We start from the raw sequence: 21,392 nt of genomic DNA on the forward strand, positions 1-21,392 counted from the left end.
CAGTTCCATGCACGCACTCATTGATAACCTCAGATGCGACGAACTTTGACCCGTAGTATCAATTTTTTACGACACGCCATCGTAAAATTAAATGTTTTCTCTAGTGAGACCATAATGAACCATATGGCAGTTACCTTCCTCCGTTCTCCTTTGTAACCTATAGTCATGTCTGTATGGCCACTTATCTTTATTGACGGAAAATGTGATGTTATTTACGATGATGTCCGCTCTGATATAAGCTTGAAAAGATCTAAACGACCTATAATCAGCAGTTAGACTACGCATCCTGTTTTATTGTTTAAACACGCAACCATGTTCGTATCAATAGACTTAAGAATAGTAAGCAAACAAACCTCATTAGGGCCTACATATCGCAATCACAATCTTGTAAGTTTAATTGTATCCCGGGCACATTGTAGAAATTGCAAAAAAAAAAAAAACGGTAAAGGCGAGAACTATGTAGGATTACTAAATGATATTTCAAATTCCCCGATGTGATGACGTCATTTATGGATCATAGTAAATAGGCAGCGGTGGACGGAATCCACTAGTTTGTTTATTTTACACTGCCTTGAGCGTCGAGTCGTACTGTCAGCCCCAGCAGCAAACACTTAGGCTTATGTTGTTCATCATACTCCCCCACCCCCCCCCCCCCCCCGGCCTGTCATCCGCACACAGTCCAAACCGCCCATCATAGACAGTCCGTGTTTCCCCATCAGTGGAAGATAAGGCGAATCAGTAACGGGTATTGACGGTGACATCGTCAAACGGCTGGGAGTGCTTGCATGCTTTTGACCCTCCGTCACAAAATGGTGGAATACTGTGCACGACGCATCGGGCAATGGAGCTAAGAATCGTCGACAAAAGCCTGCTCGTGCGAGCCCAATTAATCCTGTGTGTCCTCCACATCGTATTTTGTAAGTATAGACATCGAAGAAGACTAGTGTGAATTCGTCTCATTCATCCAGTCGAAGTACAAAACCGATATTTGAATTAAAAGAAAAGATCAAACGAACTGGAAATGAAATCGCCCGAAAAAGCGATTTAATTATTCGTCGCAACAGGTGTTTATGTTCATTCAAACAGTTATCGACATCGAAGAATATTCCTGTCTCTGCGATCAGAATTAATGTCTCATGAGTTTTGTGATACAGTCATGTACATCACAATTCTTTTTGTTATTGCTATTGTTATTGTTTTTGTTTTTGTTTTTTATTTCTTTGTTTCTTTGTTTGTTTGTTGTTGTTTTTTTGTTAAGGTAAATTCCAGCATACGCTTTCCCAGCGAGGTCGTACTCAGGATTACCTGGATGCATTATTATGTTAATCAATATTTTAGAGTTTCCAATCAAAGAGCTGATATATTTGGCAAACTCTTATTCATTTTTGTAGATACATTCGAAACTGCTCCCAAGTTGCACTTTAATTTGAAAGCCTGCCTTCACACGCCTTCCTGCCTGTCTGGCTTGAACAATACAGTGCATGTTTATAATGCCAGTGATCCATAAGCACGACTGACTTTACTCACAATGTGCAACGAAATGATAGAAGTAGAATAAAAAACCTCTTTCTCGCACGCACCAAAGGCATAATTCATTTCCATTACAAAAGGAGACTGTTGCTGAGATAAATTATGGACAAAGCTACCTAGCAGATCAATACAATATTGCGCTGGTGAAAAGAGATATGTTTCGCAAAATTATATTTGAATAAGTGTCTTATAAATCTAAAATAATAGCCACTCGAAAAAGACGTCGTCGTGATCTACATGCAGTTGAGGTAGACACCATTTTATTTCTGTTCGAAGCGTCGAAAGGAGAAAAAAAATGAAGTATTTATAACGTTTTCTTGAACTGAAGGAAGTCATGAATTTCAAGGTATGTCAGAAATACGTTATGTCTTAAAGTGATCAAATGCAGACGTGACAGGGCTTCACTGAAATATAATTAGAAACATCAGTGTCATTTCAAAACCCTTATACAGCGGTAGCTTAGCGATATCATAAACAGTTTCTGTTTGGAAGTATTTCTCCCTCTGAAGTTTTATACTCTCAGGTGGCCATCACAACTGTCAAAACTTTCCAGTGGCATTTCATTTTATTTTTTACATTAATTTATCCTGTCCTTGATTGATGATGATTATCATTGAGTATCACATCACTTTCAAATATATCATAGAATTTTACATTCGGTATAATCTTGGACACACACACATACAGACCAGTTGTATAATAATTGTCATATTTTGAACTGCTAATTGTCTCTCTATCATTCTTATATAAATATATATATATATATATATATATATTATATTATATATGAATATAATGGGATTTAACCACTTAGATCTAAATAAGATTGTGTTCTTTTGTATATCTTTGAACTAAATGGAGAATTGGATAAATGCTGAATGAAACATGTCTTGCATCCAATTAACTTTTGAAAAACACAAGGCAATTTGAACAAATATTTTCAGTCTTAAGGCATGTATATACTTTATTTGTTCCTTGCCTCCTCCCCCCCCCCCCCCCACCACCACACACACACACAGACACACACGTCACAAATCTGTTCATTCCCTTGGGGAAAACAGTTACAGCTGTATTTACTTCTTTCCAGATATTTCCATTGCAACAAAATGTTACAAATAAGTCCCTGTATATCAAACTCAAATTAACACCTCTAGGTCAAAACAGTCCAATAATATGAATCGATGGTGAAAAATCCTGTCATCGTTTATAAGTGTTGGCTTGAATTGAGAACACTATACAGGGTGTCCCAGAAAGAACGGAACACTTAATATCTTTAATTTCAGCAACATCGTTGCAAATATGTCATTTTTTTTGCATAGTATATCCATCCTGTTGAAACTTATCTGCCCAAACTGATCATCAATTTAAGTGTGTGGCTTACAATATAAAATCATCACGGTGAATTACTTGGGAATTGAAAAGTTGCATATTACCTGCTTTCTCTATGTCGTCCTTTAACGTTAATTTTTCTGTGTATAATTGTATGTATGTGTTGTGTATACGAATTCAAAATACTATATTTGTTTTCTGTGTTTGTGCATGTGTGTGTGTATGTGTGTGTATGTGTGTGTGTGTGTGTGTGTATGTGTGTGTGTTCCTTTCATTGCCGTTATCAAGGCGTATGTTATTTCAGCTTCATACAGTTTGTATTGCAATTTGATAGTCGGGGCAATTCTTAACAAAATGAGCGATGTTACCTGAAGATTGCATAATCGCTTCTTAACTATAATTGTTATTGTAATCCCTGCTGCATAGACATGCATACTGTATATCATATCATCAATTTTCTTTTATATCGTTTGTGACAAATGGTATAGTATACTCGTCTCTATCACTATATCAAAATTAATTTTAACTTCGTTGATAATTCAGGAACCATCCCCTTGCACGGATGTTCACATCTTCACATTCCTTTGCTATTGCGACTTTGTAGGATAAAAAGTTTTCTTTCATTTCTTTTTTTTTAAATGAGTCCGTATTATTATTTTTTCTTTGAATGGGAGGGTTTTGAGGCCATGACCTTACCACTTTCCTATTAAACTTGCACATCCTGTGACGGTTACCAATATTGTTTGTTTGTGTTGTATTTTTTCTATTTTATTTCATCTATGAGCTGGATAAAATGCCCTCGATCAGCAAAGTATGAAAAGGCTTTTTTTTTCAGAGATGTCGTGAATACAGAATACAATGTTTCTACAACAAAAAACACAGCACAACAATGAGCAAATCAATCAAATCAAATCAAATCAACAACAAAAACGCCCATATCGTAATTAAATACATTACCACAATACAGAAAGTAAAATACACAAATCAAAAAAAAAAAATGTAGACAAAAGTTCACTGAGCATCACATGCTACATGCAGAGAAGGTAAAACCGGCACAGTGCAAGCTAGAATTGCTCTATTAGCTGTGTATACTTTGCACTTTAGAAGCAAAGCACCTCCTATCCATGCTTTCTATTCATTTAAAAGCTTTTTAAGGGCAAATGACTCTGACATTTTCGGAGAGATTATCAGATTCTGTTTTTTATCATTCTTGTGGTATTATTTCACTGCAACACACTTAACACTCTGATTAAAGTGGGCATAATTATGGAGTGAGGTTTCATTGAACATGACTTGCTAAATTGTTGATTTTCCTTAGATCCAAATTAATAACTAAACATAATCTACAATAATGTCTTACTTCTCCGTTGGTGTAATATTCTATTCGTTGTCCGTGCATTCACCTACAGACGATCAGGGAAGCGCGACTTCATGCGGGGGCAATATAACCCTCAGTCCAACCCATAGTCACGAGGACCTTATGTACGATGGGTCGAACTCTTGCACCAGCTGTTCTTGGAGTGTATCCTCGACTTTCTCCGGGATCGTTCGGGCAACTTTCGTCTCCCTTAGCATTCCCGGGAATGACGAGATGGAGATACGAGAAACGGCGAGAGACAAGTCTGTAGTTGTCATCTCCAACATCTTCATTCCGCTTGATCCCGTCTATGTGACCCTGCCCAATACGATGACTTTGACGTTTGAGAGGTGTGGAGGGAACAGCCGCCAAACATCCATGGAGGTGGATTTTCAGTACCTAGGTATGTATGTGACTATTCAGAAAGAATAGTTCAGGGAGGTGAGTCCGTCTCACCTCCGTAGCTGATTAGTTGTATTGTTAGTACGTTTGTATATATAGTGAGTCATATCAAACCAGGAATAAACAGCAATATTGCACAAAGCAAGTAATGCCAATCACATTTTGAGTTCAAGACCCACGATGTCACACCACACAATCATGTGAATATGCTTCATCAAAAGTTTGAATTTTTAAGATTTATGGATATTACAAAGGTATCTCATCGAAAGAAGGACATTATTCCATGTGTCTTGGTCGTATGGTCATTAAGTGGGCCATGTCCAAATTACTTTTCGTCCCCTATAGTAGGTATACATTGCACAATTTCTATCCTGGAATATTCACCCCATGCACTCACACACACATACACACACACACACACACGCGCGCACGCACACGCACATCCTTCTTCAGAATTTATCTTATATGTTCGCCGAGTTCTCTTTATGTACCCTTATTATGTTCTGTATATCTCAAAGATAATCAAAAGAGTTTTTTTTTTAGTTTTTAATCAGTCAATTTGATGAAATAAAATATATATGAAAAGGTGTTCTTTTTAAAAAAAAATCTGAAATGTGTAGCATTTAACACAAAAAAGAAACTAGAATTCTATAGGATTATCAAGACATGAGGAAGTGATGCTATCGAACCAAGTTGTCATTTCTCCCCATTTCTTGTCAAAATCAAAAAGGAAATTTAGTGGTGATAATGACTAAATTTGTAGGTTACCATGGAGATGAGTGAGGCAGGCCACCATCAATACAATGCATCACCCTTCCATGAAAACATGTATATTAGGCCCTATAGAACTTTTGAAATGATAATGATATATTTCTTCGTTTAAGTCCAGCTGTGCTGTTTATTCATCTATGTACCATTCTGTTTGCGTGACTTACTTTAACTCTTTTTGCTTCTAATTTACGATACCCAGTATGTGGGGAAATATGACCGATCCGGGATCATTGTGTCCCCATGCTGCACAAAGCATGTTCTCATCAATGAACTCATTTCCTTTACAGATGACGTACTTGCTGCAGTTTCGGACGATCATTTGCTGGCCGGTGGAGGTACGTTCTCGCTCTCAGCATCTCTTCCCTCCCTGATGCTGCACAGCGCCGACCTTTCCTCTGTAACCACTGCCGACGTCGATCTCAACTGGTATTTCTTTGCTCCAAACCCGACCGATTGGCTTAGGGTCGACCTTATCAGCATGGACGCCGGCACTGGCCCGTACATTAATATCTATGACACGAACGACGACGCTGGGACTTGGGTCAGCATGACCGGAAGTCTTCCTCCGACCACTACCACCACCTGGTATTCTTACGGTGAACTGGTGTGGTTACATTATTGGGTCAGAAGTGGGCATACCCTCGGTACTGGTATGGTCGTCAACATTTCCCTTGCCGGTGAGCCTCAACAAAATAGTTTATCACTGCCAACTGCAGCTATGAATTTAATTAGAACTTTTACTATACCCACTCTTACAGACTATTATGCACATGCTTAAAAAAAGATCTTTTCGTCTTCAGATTATTTTCTTGGCATTCCATTTGGCTAGACAACCACCTGAATTAGTGAAGCTTTGCTGATGACGCTTTTTTTTTTAATTTTTCTTTTCAAGATGCAATACATTTGTCTTGTATAAGATGCCAATGAAGTTACAAATTGTAAGTTGAGATGATTTGTGTGTGTGTGTTCGTTTATTTGGTTGTGTTCCGAAAGAAATCTGTGTTCTACAGACAAAAAGTTGTAATAAATGTTAAAAAAAACCAAGAACCACAGAAATGACATTCATTTGCAGTAATAAATTGCATGATGCCAAGTGGATGTATCACTGAGATGTTCACTCGCTGTCATTACGAACAGGGTCAATTGCTACTATTTATTAACAATTATATTAATTGATTACAATTACTCTATATTTTACCGAAATATGTATTTGCCTCATAAACAGACTCATTTTCTCTAAGCGGCAATGGAAGCGTCCTGCCTTCCTGCAACCCAGAAATAACTCTCGAGGAATCCCAGTCACTGAAGGTCGCTACACCTTTTTTCGGCCATACGGTCTCTGACGTTAGATACCAGTGCACCATGAAATTCCGCAGCAACAGCGCGCAGCGCGCCAAACTCGAGTTTCTGGCCTACGACCACGATGGGCAAATGAGCGTGTACACTACGGAAGGCGAGGAGACTATCAGCCTTGCGACCACCGAAGGGGCAGTCATAGCTACGGATTATCAATTTCCGATGACGTCGATCTCACTGAATGAAGAGCTGACAGTCGACTTTTTTAAGAGCTGGAATGACTTCGAGACAGGGGTGTTAATGGAAGGAAGCGCAACAGGTAAAAACAGAAATCACGATCATGATTGCCTCACATTATTATCATTATTCATGCTGAATTCAAATATCCTGACTTCACACAAACCACTTAACATACACATACACACACTAATCAATCAATAACAAACATTCTTTGTGTTGCTTTCTTATGGGTAATATATCCAATTTCTCTTAAATGTGTGGTATGCCTTCATAAGAAATATTCATCCAAATATTTAAACTAATAAAAATAGGCCTTTGTTTAGTCACGCGGTTTAACTTGAAGTTGTTAATCTTTGCACTTTTTGCCCCCGAAATATGCTCTGAGGTAAAGTGCAAAATACTATTCTCAAATCGGATGCTAGCATCGAAATAAATTGTATTGCATAAAAAGATTGAAAGGATAGTTTGTCTCTCCCCTTTTCTCTCTCTCTCTCTCTCTCTCTCTCTCACACACACACACACACACACACTCTCTCTCTCTCTCTCTCTGACTCTCGTTCTGGAGTAACTGTTTTTAAATATAATTTAACACCTTAATTGCATGATATTATGTGCATTGATTTATTGTTATCAGAAATCAGATATCACCGAATCATGTACTGAAAGATAAGTTTCCAAGCTTTACTTTTAACTATCGAAAACAGTAAATGAAGTAATCTTATGAAGATGACTACCCCTTGTGTTAAGGTGTCGTGTGATATAAAACCAAACATGTAATTAATCTTTGCTTATGCGAGGGAAAATTGCCGAATAGCACTATTTCATTTCATTTCGTTTCTACATTCTCATTAAAATGCAAAAAAGGGGTAAAAACAGAAATACTGGATTATATTGGAATGTATTATCAAGAAAAAAGATACTACAGGTATCGAGAGGGGAAAAAATGAAATTCAGAGAGAGAAGGTGGAGGAGCCAGCAGAGGCCATTGGCCTTTTATACGGCTGAGGTCCCACTTGAGATTTTATATATAAGACTACATTTTAAAATGTACTTAAGAGAAATTGAAATAATCTATGGCTGTAATGGTTAATTTGTATTGCTGAAAAGGACTGATACTGCAGCAAGTCAATAACTATTTGATTAAATTTCATCGGATACTAATCATTAATCGAAATTCTTTTATACTTACGCTTAGAAAGGGCAAGGGATGTACATAATTTCATTTCATCAGGCACAGAATTCCAAACATACTAGCTTACTCTTTGGTATTTAATATACTTTATGATGTAAATATAAAGCATCAGTTTTCTAGTGTTATATACATGTACATTTCTCGTAAATTTAAACATATCACAAATAGTGGATAACAAATTGTGAATGTAACACACAGTGCGTCAGTTTGTAATTTACATTTTATTTCAAATATAGTAAGAAGCTGGATGTTTTTTTAAAGAGATTGAGAAGATGTTATTACATAGTAATCAACGTCCAAAAGTCATTATCACATTGCAAAGTACATAATTTGGTTATTTTGTGTTGCCTTTGTGCTTTCGTTTCTTTGTTTACTTTCCTTTCAGTGATGTTCCTCATGCAGAACAATGTAAAGAGTAAGCTCTCTTTGGGGGATTCCTATTAAATCTTCAGCAAAGGAATCTGTGAATTAGAACTTCGACTGTCTTTGCGACAGTTTCGGTTCTGTATCTCGGGTTTTCCCTGCCAATGTCATTGTTGTTGTTTTTTGGTCTTACAATTTCACGTTATGGAAGCATTCATTTTTGCCAAATACGCTCATGCATTGAAATATCGTGATTCAATTTTTCGGAGATTACCTGATGTGGCAACTGATTTCGCATTGTGCATTGTAATTCATCGACTGCGCATCCATTTTCGGCAATGGTTATTCAACTTCGTCTTAACCTGTCGCCAGCTTATTCCGAAAATCAAAATTCGCATATAGGCAAATAAGTCCATGGTAGGAGCTTTCAAATTAAATCTGTATCCATTAAAAAAGTACACTACTTGTACTCTATTTAAAATTGAATGTTGAAAACGTCTATATGATATTGACACATGAAGAAGAAAATAGTTGTTATGTAGATTGAGGATTTAAAAAGATATTACTATCAAAACGAAAATAAAGATTCAAAATGAAGAGAGCAAACACATCATGATGATCATGATGAGAATAACGATTCATTTTGAAGGTCACGTAAGATGTTGAATGAAGTAAGAAAGATGTTTAAATGCAGCAAAAACAAAAAACAAAAGAAAATAATTCACTTCTGTATAGTGACAATACAGAATAATAATCACTCAATAGTATTGCATTTTTTGTATGCATCTGATACAGATGCGCTTCTTTCCTCATTCAAATATTAGTCACTTGTACATGCCACATTTTGCGTTTCCTTTTAGGGCAATTTTTACCAGACAGTGTGCCAATCCCGTCCCTTGGCATCTCGGCCACCCTAAAAGACAGCTCGACCACGGCAGTGCTAACCACACCTGGTTACCCCACTCTACCAACGGGACGGATTAATGTGAAATGGATCATAGACAACGTCGACACTCACACCGACATTGAGGTGGTGTTCACCGATTTCGACATCAGAGATCAGGACAACCTGATCGTCTCCATTATGGAGTCGCCGAATCCAGTATGGCAAGGAGGGGGATCAACATTACCGGCGAACATCGTGGAGAATACGCGTCGTATGACCATAGAACTTGTTTCAAATGGTGGGACAGCTTTAAGAGGAATACATTTCAATGCAACGAGCGTATTACGTAAGTTTCCAAAAGATGCCAGAAATGTCACACTATCAATGTGGATTTCACAAAGATGCATTTTATGCTCCCAACTTATTCTTGTTTTCACACTTTTCACAAGTTAGCGTGACTTCATATGCTTCTTTGGCAACAATAAACATAGAACTAGGGCAACCAGTCGTTCACTGATTTCCATAAAAAAACTTGAAAATATACATTACAAACCATTGAACAGTCTTGTTCCTAGCAATAGTAAAATTACATATAATAATACTTGCTTGTTTCTTATTCTTCGAATATATCTGGGATCCCGAGTAGTTACAGAATAGAGGATTTTATTCTAATGGGTTTTACAGGTTGTAAAACGTGTATACCATAACAACCCATCACTATTGTCACCACACGTCAACCCTCATTATCTTTCTCTGTACATATTATTGCATTCAATCGTAATTTCATCATTATACTAGTCTGTTTAAATCAAGCATTAACCGTCTACATGTATTGTAAGTTGCATAATTGCACTCAAATTGTACGTTAACCCTGTGTTCCCGGCGGCAACGACAGTCCCATTCGCTCAAAACGTAGTGCGCCATGGGTAAATGGGATATTCTCCTGTTTTTCCTCATTCGAATTCTAGTCTTGTTCGTTCCAGTCCTCGCTCCGGTGAACAAAGCTATCAGACGCTACTCTCACGGCGTCTGGTAAAGCAAAGCTAGACTGCATGATATTTTCGGTCGCTTCCCACTCATCGGACCGCCTACAAGTTTTGTTACGGCCTATAACGTGCCGTTGCGTTTTGTTGCGTTAACTCCTTATATCACGGCCTACAGTGTTTCTTGTTAGAACCGGGACTGCCGTAACATTTTCTTTTTTTGGACAGTGTAAAAATCTGACATGGCATCCACGGCAATCACGAACTGACGTTTGTCTATTTCGTTCCACCGCATTGTCTTCGAAAGGTCCATCCCGTTTTGTCCATGGATATAACGTATATCCATGCTCAAAAGTATGGAATGAAAGCGGTGTCATCTGTAATGACTACTTGAGTGTTAAGATGATTCTTTTTTTTGCGTGTCATTGCTATAGACATTGCTTTGCAAACGTACTACATTCAATAGAAAATGTCAGCACACATTATCGTGGGAAATTCTGCTTACTGCAAAAATAAATTGCCTCTGCCCAAGGCAAAGGGTATAGTATGAACGGTTGTGTTACCAATAATTGCTGACGGAAACATACCTCTCTGGTACTCTGTGGGGCCCTTTTTTCCAATCTAGTGACCTCGCACTGTAAACGTTGTCCTTATTAATTTTATAGCACTTTTTTTCATTATTGTAAAATCTACTTTTCCAACTCATGCATAATGTTTCATGAAGGCAGATACAGCTATTACAGATAACAGTATTCATTATCGTGATTACTCTTCATCAACTACTACAGACGTGTGAACTGATATCTGTTATTTCGCTATTTACATAAACATCGCAGCTATTGGTTGAAAGAGGAAGTTGGGTGCGAGAAAAATGTTTGTGTACCGGCTGTATCCATGCCGCTGATACTTGTACTTTGTACATCATGAGGTGTCACACGTGAAATGACCCGTTCACAAGACTGAGGTAGTTGAGCATTGTTCTGTGCCACAAAGCAAGACAACTTCCTACACGCAAGAAAGGACAGCCATGCATGACGACTATGATTTTGTAAACCTCCCTGATTTGGGGAATTTGTGACTTTGCTCTCTTAATGTGATGAATTATAGTACTCCCGTGATCTTTAGCGGATATCTTGGCGATTAGTGACCTATATAATGAGAACAATTTGCAAAGCACGTTAAGATGCAATCCTGTATAGTTGTATCCCGATGGTGGGAAATCAAAAAAATGCTTAGATAGTGTGTGAAATTGGAAATACACAGATGAAAGAAAAGTGTTGGCCGAGCTACAGAGACGGAAGGTTAATCATTTTTTTTTTGCCCTTCTGGTGGGCTCCATATAGTAGGGAGTCCCTCCAAAATAATTGTTTCGATGAATTTTCTAAGCAGACTTTGAATGTAAACTATCTAAAAAAAAGTGTATGACACAAATTTAGGACCTATTTTGTTGTAGCCAATATAATTATGGAAAGGGGGAGAAGGGGTAAGAACCAAAGCCCAATCCATTTTGGCGGCCCCAGTAATTTAGACATCAGTGCCCAAGTCCAGTTGGAAAGGAGCGTACACTCGAATCCTGCATGACCGGAAAGAGATTTTGCTTCATATCTTGTTCTTTTTTATTGTCTTTCATATATATATATATATATATATATATATATATATATATACAACTGTCCTTGCACCGCCCCTCCATGTTCTGGTTAGTCCATTGTTTTCGCTATTATACAGTATAATCCATTTGTGTGTGTGCATGTGTGTATTTGTGCTTCCTTTTTACGCAGGTTCTGCTATAAGCTGCGCTGATGCACCTTGTCAAAATGGAGCAACCTGTCAGGATGTTGCTCCCGGTGTAATTAACTGCAGTTGCCCTGCGGGGTATGAAGGAGACACATGCAGTTTTCGTAAGTGTAATGTAAAGCTTGTTATCACTTTATCCAGGGCTCGACACTAACGGTGGCCCGGTGGCCCGGTGGCCCGGTGGCCCGAGGCCACCAAAAACGCAAGTCGGGCCACCAAAATTTCGGAAATGAAGAATGGGTTAGCCTGATCGGGCCACCAAAAAAGGTCGGATGTTTGCCTTTAGTGTGGAGTCCTGCCTTATCTATCACGACTATCATAAATTGGCTTCTATGGAGTATAGCTTTCTTCTGTTTAGCTCGCATCACCATGTCTCTGGATCAAATAGATTAACATCACACACTTTGAACAGCGTGAATAATTATCAGTAGGAAGAATAACCTGCACATTCTAGATTAACCTCTTGGTCATATAGGCCTACAATTCCATGCCATATTTTGGGGGTTATGTTTAGAGTGTTCAAACTTGAATTTGAAGTCATGATTTTTTAAAGTAAAGTGAGAAATCTGATTATGCATATGATTCTTTTCAATTTTTTTGATTTCATATACTCTTACATTTGTCATTCATTGTTGCATCTAATTACCATTCTGAATTTGAGAATTTATTTACTTTCTGTTCCCATGATATCAATACAAGAGGTGCGTCTTCTAAAGTGCCTCCCTTAACCTGAGCATAATGATAATCGAAAGCAATAGAACAGCATAAAGATACTCTTGTCCTCAGGAGGTTGTCCCAGATTGAGTATGCTGAGTACTGATGTAAAAATTACGAAGATGTAACTCTTTTATCTAAGTTACAATGAGGCGAAGGTATTTCTGAATAAAAGCCTTTTTTTCTTTATTTTCCCCTTTCTAAAGTAAACTTTTCATTGTGTGTACGTTTATCATTTTAGTGCAAGATGCATGTTTGTCAGAGCCGTGCCAGAATGGCGCCACTTGCACCACGTTCGAGACGGGATATAGGTGCACTTGTGTTGATGGCTACACCGGGCATGACTGCGACTCAGGTACTGCAAGCTCATCTTGTGCTTACTTACGATGAATGTATTTCCAATTTCAGTGACTTCAGTTATCTTATTCTTGGGTAATGGCCTATTTGATTTCCGAGGTTGTGATGAATACAGCCTGAGGGATCGTCCAATTTCTTTGCAGAACAACACATTCCGCTTCTAGAAAGTCAAGATACTTATTCAGACGTAGTAAATTTATCAGGAACACCAGTTCCGTTAATTAGATTCTAACCCAACTTGTAATTACCTTCGAAAAAAAATGTTAAGCTCACGTGCTCACATGACTACGCTCTTCGGAAACAGTGATATTTCCGACTTACATAATTTTGAAGTGTCTATAGATTTAAGATTTTTTAAATCTTATATTCTCAGCCACACAAATTGCCCTGCATTGCACCTCAGAAAACCAAGGAGCAGATACGAAAGATAAAAAATCGGGAGGACGAAATAAAAAACTCCGAAGTTCATCAGATACTTAAGTTTAAGAAAAATTAAATATCTTAAAAACACGAGTATCAACGTTTCCTCATACACAATTATTTCATCGGTCAGAATATTTTTCCACTGTGATATAAATATTTTAGGCACAAATATGCAAGATAATTTTACTTGTTCAAGAACAGAAAAATATACATGAAATACAAAAAAAAATACTGAGTGTTGTTTCAAAGATTCATTATGTGTGTGTGTGTGTGCGTTTATCTATTGTTATGAACAGATATCAACGAGTGTGAAATGGACGTCTGTCAAAATGGCGGCACTTGTACCAACGTTGATGGGGGATACAGCTGCTCTTGCCCACAGGGGGTCTCCGGGGATACCTGCGAAACTGGTATGACACAAGGGACTAAAACATCGTATGTTAGCAAACATGCAGCCGCACATATTCTGGGAGGTGATTGGTTGTCTGTGAAGTCGAAGAGTTTTCGACTGTCTTTCATATCTCCCACAGACGCTTACGATGCCCCTATGAAGTTGCTGATACAAACAACATCTATCGATTATGCATTAACCAGGAAGTAAAGGGGAAATGTGTTACTCGGGTAGAAGTCCTTCGCAATGTAATTGCAATATGTTTAGAGGAAAAAATACCCGAACACGGCAGCCATTATCATTTAAGCGTGTGTACAGAAATTCACAAAGTTAACAAGTTATGTGTTCATCATTTATTCGGTAGTTTATTAATGTAGAATTGCTCATTTAACATGCATGTATAACACGTCTACCTAGCTGAAATGCCTTCTACCAACCCTTACCCAACCTCGAAAATCGATCATGCTTTATCCATCATTACTATCATTAAAGATTTCGGTTTAAAAGTGTTTTGAGAGCGCACCGCACCTTGTTATGTTAGTGGCAGTCAATTGATATCTATGACTTAGATATTGGTAAACGATCCATCTTAATCAATTTTTAACGGAGATGATATTTCTTCCCATACCCTAAAAAGCAATTCAGCTGGCATTGAGGAAGCCAGAAACACGGTATAGGAAGGATTCAAATGCATTTGGGAAAAAATAGTTGGCGTTGCTGCTCTTCCTCAAAATCCATTTAGCGCTCGAATAGCTAACCCAACATTTTCCCTGCTTTATTTACTTTCATTTTTTTTCTATTGCAGACATCGACGAATGTGCTACAATCACCTGTCAAAACGGTGGTACATGTAGCAACTCTTTTGGGAGTTTTACCTGCTTTTGTGTTCCAGGATTCACTGGTACCGTCTGCGAGGAAGGTAACTGCAACTCAGGGAAATTTGGCTAGGCCTATATAGAATTCGATTCCGACTTCTAAATGGTATTACGTGCGTACATAATTAAACTATAGTATCCAAAACTTTAATATCATATACCATATCTTTGATTATGAAATCAATTTTTTTTTAATGATATCAATGCCAAGAAATGTAATAAAGATGACATTGATGCCATCAAAGATACTGATTCTATGATTAGATTGACCAGGTTTGTAACCTGCGTAGCTCGGTTCAACGTTGATGAGCCCATCATTATACTCTAAAAGAATCTACAAATTAAACACGTATTCAAAACGAACAAGGGAAAGAAATCTCTCCTTGTCCCTCTAAATTCATCTCTCTATCTTTCTATCTGTATATTTGTCTGACTGTATGTCTTTTTTTTCTGTGTAATAATTAGATGAAGACGAATGTGATACCGATATCTGTGACAATGGGGGAATATGTAACAACACGAAAGGAAGCTACAGGTGTATATGCCCCAAGGAGTACCAAGGAGATAACTGCGAAAATGGTACGTACTTCATGCGAGTGGTGAAACTCCCTATAAGATAGTCATAAAAGTATAATAGGGTCTATGCTATGCATACATAATTATAATGGAATGCCTTTGTTTGGTAGTTTGAAAACCGCCAGAGTAAATAGTGACAATGTCTACTGAATGAAAGAAAGAAAGATATTATTCAGAGGGGTGAATTAAGTTTCAGATGCGAGTTTCTTCACTTTGTCTCCCTCTGCAAATTAAATTTGTTAAGATCGCAACTGCTGATCTGTAAATTAACAAAGTAGATCACAGGTTCGAGTCCCACTGGTTCCTTTTTTCCGACATGTTTGTTAATTTACAGATCAGCAATTGCGATCTTAACAAATTCAATTTGTAGAGGGAGACAAAGTGAAGAAACTCGCATCTGAATGTCTACTGAATTCGAAGAATATAGTTCTATATATAGATAGTCCTTTATAGACTGACTAATAAATGATACTACTTAATGACAGCCTTTAACATGTGTTCAGGTATGGTTAACGTGAAGAGAAAAAATACACTTCGTACTTAATTGATATAATATATCCCAACAAAGAATGCACGTTGACATTATAGTAATGCAGTCCCAAACGTCCATAGGCTTATTCTCTAATGTTACCGCTGACTGATTATTTGGTATTTAGCAATGTGTAATACGCAGGTATAGTTATATGTAGGCCTACTGAAAAGGCCTACCATGAATGCATTGCCTACTCTTTAATAAGTATTACTCGGGCGCAAGATTTTCGAGCTGTAAATGCTGTTGGTACTGTTGGTGATGATCATAATGATGACAGAATAACCATAACAAGAATAACAAAATAAACGTAAATATGTTCGGACATCTGTGATCTTTAACTTTTACGGGGGGGGGGGGAGGAGAAGAGAGAGGAAGATATGACGTCGAACACTCGCAAAATGAGCAAATTGTATGATTCATGGGGGATGTGCGATAATTGGATAAGAAGGAACAACTAAAGTCACAATTGATTGTAATACATTTGTTGTGAAGGCAATTAAAATGAGGACTTCCTTTAGAGATCAAGAAAAAAACATACACACAAGACTAATAAGACATCAATCAAAATAAAAAAAAAACACCAAAAAAACAAGTGCACACTGCACCATACGTATTGTTGCTGAATAGCGATGTTGCATCCATTATGAATGTCTTCCTTTGGACTATTTCTACAGACGTCGACGAATGTGAAACACCCATCTGCGAACACGACGGTGAATGTATCAATTTTATTGGAAATTTTACCTGTGATTGTACCTCGACGGGATTCGAAGGACGGCTCTGTCAGGAAGGTGCGGTCAATGATTATATCGTCTAGTTTCTTTCTTTTGTAGTGCATTATTGTGTTCTGTCATCAAACTATTCTCTGATTTTCGATTGTCTATCAATTCAATTACAGTTTGTTCTTTTACACATCTACCCATTACCAAAACCCTTAATTCTCAAAAATTTTTTGGATCCAACCGATTGATACACACAGTTCTCGCTGAACATTATTTTCTTGATGGGAAAAGAGTATTCATATGATATATGTATATATATACTAAATGATATACATAAGTATTACTGATCGGTGATTGACCCACAGTGCAATCACGTGACTAATGCAACGAAGTTCGAAATTGTTCTGATCATTACGAGCAATGATGTTACGGTAGGTAAATATTATTCCAGAATTTGACTGGTTGTCGATGGGACTAGAATGAAATGATATTTATTTATGTAGACTATATACTTCATAACAAAAAACTGCCTTGTCTGCCGCTGTAATATATCTAAGTTTTGAAAGTCCCTCAATCATGCCAATAGGAGTTATATTTCCCTTTCGAGACAATTATATTAGTAATCTCTTGGGGAAACTGCAACTCCGGCGGGGATTTAATTGAATTACACCACTCAAAAAACCCAGAGAAAAAGCCCCATCCCCTTTTTTTCAGGCACACAAGTTGGAAAGACTCTCCTTGCTCCAACCCTGCAATCTATATGCAATCTACTTTTTGATCAAAGGGTAACTGACTCATTCACCTGTTATTAATAATAATAATGGTAATAATAATAATAATAATAATATTATTATTATTATTATTATTATTATTATTATCATTATCATCATGAATTGATTGAAAAACAGAAACATGACATACAAAATAGATTGCAATCCAATGACAGAAAGACAAAGAAAGAATAATGCAGCGTCATCTCTTGAATGTTCATTTTCTATATGTTTATATGTTTTATTTCTTCTCTTCGTTTATTCTTTATCCCAGATGTAAATGAATGTGATGACGATGTGTGTCTATACGGAGGGATATGTACCAACACGGTAGGCAGCTTTTCCTGCCAATGTGCTTATGGATATGCTGGCGACACGTGCCAATATCTAGGTAAGCAAACTGTGGCTATCACAATCCTACTTGTCATAATGTAACTCATCCCCCTTTTTTTGTAGTGTGGGGAAGTACATACTTCAGAATGCATTACAACAATGTTGTACTGCAACGAGTGCTCCAATGTATTATGTAACAGGTGGCGTTTTCACACCATATCACTCTCATTTTTATCAGCCCCTTGTATATATAACATGTATAATGTATGTAATATGTATCCTCACACCCACATGTATATAATGTATATGATATATATGTATACTTATACACAGCCATATATATATATATATATATATATATATACAGAGAGAGAGAGAGAGAGAGTGATGTGTGAGTGCCTATAATGCGAATGTCCGTGATCAATTAAAATGTATCATCCATCCTTGATAAAGTTTGAAGTGAAGATAAGATGATTTTCTCACCTACTGTATCTCCAATACAGCCATGATACGAGAACTAATCCCGCCCTTTCTGTCAGAAAACTTTCAACAGAATCTGTGACTGTGTGATCAGGTCGCACACAATCCTGGATAAAACAGAGTTACATTGAATATTGCTGTACAATAAAATTCTGTCTTTTTTGAAGTAAATCGAAAAGTATACTCTCATAACGTATATCTTTACAACAAATGGAAATATGAAATGGTCATAAGAACAAAAGTAACAAATTGTATACCAAATGGTTTAAATAAAAAAACAACTAAAGCTAAAGCTGAACCCAAACTTATGAGAAAGATGTTTTAGTTGTTCTTTTCCCCATCTTTTTATATAATTTCAATGCTATATTGTGTATGTATTGTCGTATTTTCTTGCGAGATAATCAGAAATGACTTACATGAAATATTAAAGAGCATACAATTCTAAAAGGATTTGATAAAAATTTTTTTGAAGAGGCTGACACAGCTAAAACCAAGTTTTGTTCTGGTTTTTTTTTTTATATCTCAGCCATTTCATAACCGATTTTCATCAATAAAACTTTTGATTTCTCGTAGAATTGTGTGCTCTTAGATATTTCATATAAGTGATTTGTAATGATATAGAAGTTAAAATCCGAATCCCCATCTCAACCAAAGCTATACCATCCCTTTAATGGTTCTTGTTTGGAGCGTATGAATATGAGCCGACGTGTCCTGACAATTGGTTCTGTTATGATTGCCTATTTTTGTTAGTTATAGGACTCCTCGCAAACATTCCTTAGTATTTCCCATGCAGATACTTATTATTGGTTAAACTTATTGAACCACTGAATCGGTCTTTCATTAATAGCCATCAATTTGACACACACAAAAACCTGATAATCACATAGCTTTTAAAAACTGTGAAGCTTTCTCATTATTACTGACTGACAGAATGATGAAACGTCTTCTTTTCCTGTTCGTTTCTACGAAACCGTTGACTAACAGACATTAACGAATGCGACTTGGGCTTGTGTCTGAATGGAGCCACCTGTATTAACTACATTGGGACATTCACATGTGTATGTGCTGCGGGATTTACTGGACTTAACTGTGAACAAGAAGGTAATGCAATCTTGCGTTTGTGATTATAACGACACTCGAAAAGTATTGAATAACTGTGTTCAGAGGGCGGTAAGACTCACCTCAAATTAGATTACCCCTCCAATTGCACTACTACAAAGAATTCAAAATACAGCTGCTATACGCTTGTGTCCCTTTAATACAAAAATATCTAACCACATCACTCCAATTCTCCGATTCCTCCATTGGCTCCCCATATATCAACTATCACCTTTAATATCATTTTCATGGTTTATACGATTCTCTCTGCTCTTCCACGTCAACCACTTCAACCCGATCTCTCCGTTCTTCCTCTATTCTGCAATGATCATACTGGTCCTCGCACTTTTCTGTCATTTTCTGCCATTGCTCCATCTCTTTCGAACGAACTCCCTTTTCATTATTCAAAACGATGAATGTGTAGACAAGTATTAATCATCGCTTAAAACTCATCAATGTAATCAATAATATTATAAGTCTTTTGGTAATATACATATATATTATGCTGTCTCTTGATTAAGGTTCTTGCTTCATATGAATGCGCTTACTATTGAGGGCTATATAAATGTTATTCATTATCATTATTACATGTATCATTATTATTCTTATTGCCACATGATTATGTCGACGGTTTTGTGTACTGGTGGTGCTGAGAGGGTGAAACAGAAGAGAACTTACTAAAGAAAGTGATATGGAGAAGTTATCAGATCGAGGCCTAGACGTTTAATTTTGCGTGCACAAATAATCACATCATTTCATATCTTTGTAATTTTACTTCAATGTAATTTTCTGGGAAACTCGCACACTAGCATCTGCTTCTACGTAGGTTACCCCCCCCCCCCCCCCCCCCCGCCACCCCGGCACATATTATTATGAACATGAATGTAAGGTACTTAACTGATTTGAATTCACTTTGTGTCATGTAATATTACTGTAGTAATTATAATACTGAATTTACAAAATATATGTTAATTTTCATTGTCATCAGCTGTTCATGGATGTAAGTGCATAATTTGTGTGGGAACTTAATAACTAAATGAAATGAAATGTAATATGATTATGTAAATCCGACTAAAGGGCATAATGATATGATTGACATCAGCTATGCCGTGTACAGAAGAAAAAAAAAAGATCATTTTAAAGATCATTTAACTGTAGATGATGCTTGAGATGAGAGGTTAAAAAATATTCAGTTTAAACATTCACCTTTCATTTGGGTGCACGTCACGAGTTCGAAACCCACGAGTCGTACAGCCCATCATGAGTCATACTGCCCGTTGGTTCGACACTACATAGGCAAATAAGATCTATGAGTCCGACACTAGGCAAACAAGGTCCCTAGTTCGACACTAAGCAAATAAGGCACACGAAACCGACACATATACTGTTAACTCGCGGGCCCTTTTTGTCTATTGTGTTGAACTCGTGGGCCTTTTTGCCTAATGTCGGACTCATGGGCATTATTTTGCCTAGTGGCGAGCTAGTGGGTTGCGTGACTCGTAAGCTGTATGACTCATGGACCTTTTTGTCAATGTCGAACTCGTGGGACGTATAACTCTTGTGTATTTGCCTCGTGGAATGACCTCCTTTCTGCCTATCTCTCGTCTTATTTTATCTCTCTTCCTTCTGTGAAGTCCCGAAATACAATCAAGTCGAACAAAAATAGTCGTATTTTATGCTTTTGCAGTCAATGTGAAATCTACATTGTCAAACATGACAGATGATGTTTCTGGTGTCCTACTATAGTTGACCCATGTACACATGTTACGTGTTCCAACAACGGAGACTGCAGGGCGACATCAGACGATTTTACCTGCGATTGCCATGAGGGGTTCAGTGGAGAAAATTGCGAAACTAAAAGTAATAGCGATTTGAGTAGCTAATAGAAACCTGAATCATGTAGCAAAAACGTTATTTTAATGATATGCATTTTCTATCAAACAAATGGATGTCACCACGAATCATAATCGAACGT

General features: G+C 37.2%; 1 protein-coding gene and 1 long non-coding RNA gene across 2 annotated transcripts; both read left to right on the plus strand.

Moving 5' to 3' along the window:
• The first annotated feature begins 705 nt into the window (after window positions 1-705).
• Window positions 706-14,979, plus strand: LOC139724897 (uncharacterized). The gene is made up of 8 exons (XM_071636021.1): window positions 706-917; window positions 4,269-4,619; window positions 5,677-6,066; window positions 6,615-7,004; window positions 9,341-9,712; window positions 12,131-12,250; window positions 13,102-13,215; window positions 14,924-14,979. The coding sequence occupies exons 1-8, from the start codon at window positions 842-844 to the stop codon at window positions 14,977-14,979; spliced, it is 1,869 nt and encodes a 622-aa protein (XP_071492122.1). The 5' UTR covers window positions 706-841.
• Window positions 14,980-15,369: 390 nt separating this feature from the next.
• LOC139724863 (uncharacterized) lies at window positions 15,370-17,897 on the plus strand. The gene is made up of 3 exons (XR_011710490.1): window positions 15,370-15,485; window positions 16,689-16,805; window positions 17,781-17,897. It is a non-coding gene; the product is annotated as an uncharacterized lncRNA (long non-coding RNA).
• Window positions 17,898-21,392: the final 3,495 nt, after the last annotated feature.

Source organism: Diadema antillarum, unplaced genomic scaffold (assembly GCF_040938485.1).
Source record: "Diadema antillarum isolate AM-2024a unplaced genomic scaffold, OU_Dant_1.0 seq00000002_RagTag, whole genome shotgun sequence".
NCBI lineage: Eukaryota > Metazoa > Echinodermata > Echinoidea > Diadematoida > Diadematidae > Diadema > Diadema antillarum.

Excerpts from the sequence above, each read along its gene's own strand:
- LOC139724897 (XM_071636021.1), top strand. The coding sequence starts at position 842 with ATGGAGCTAAGAATCGTCGACAAAAGCCTGCTCGTGCGAGCCCAATTA. Across the intron at positions 6,067-6,614 it reads CGTCAACATTTCCCTTGCCG|ACTCATTTTCTCTAAGCGGC; the intron begins GTGAGCCTCAAC and ends CCTCATAAACAG. Across the intron at positions 7,005-9,340 it reads AATGGAAGGAAGCGCAACAG|GGCAATTTTTACCAGACAGT; the intron begins GTAAAAACAGAA and ends GTTTCCTTTTAG.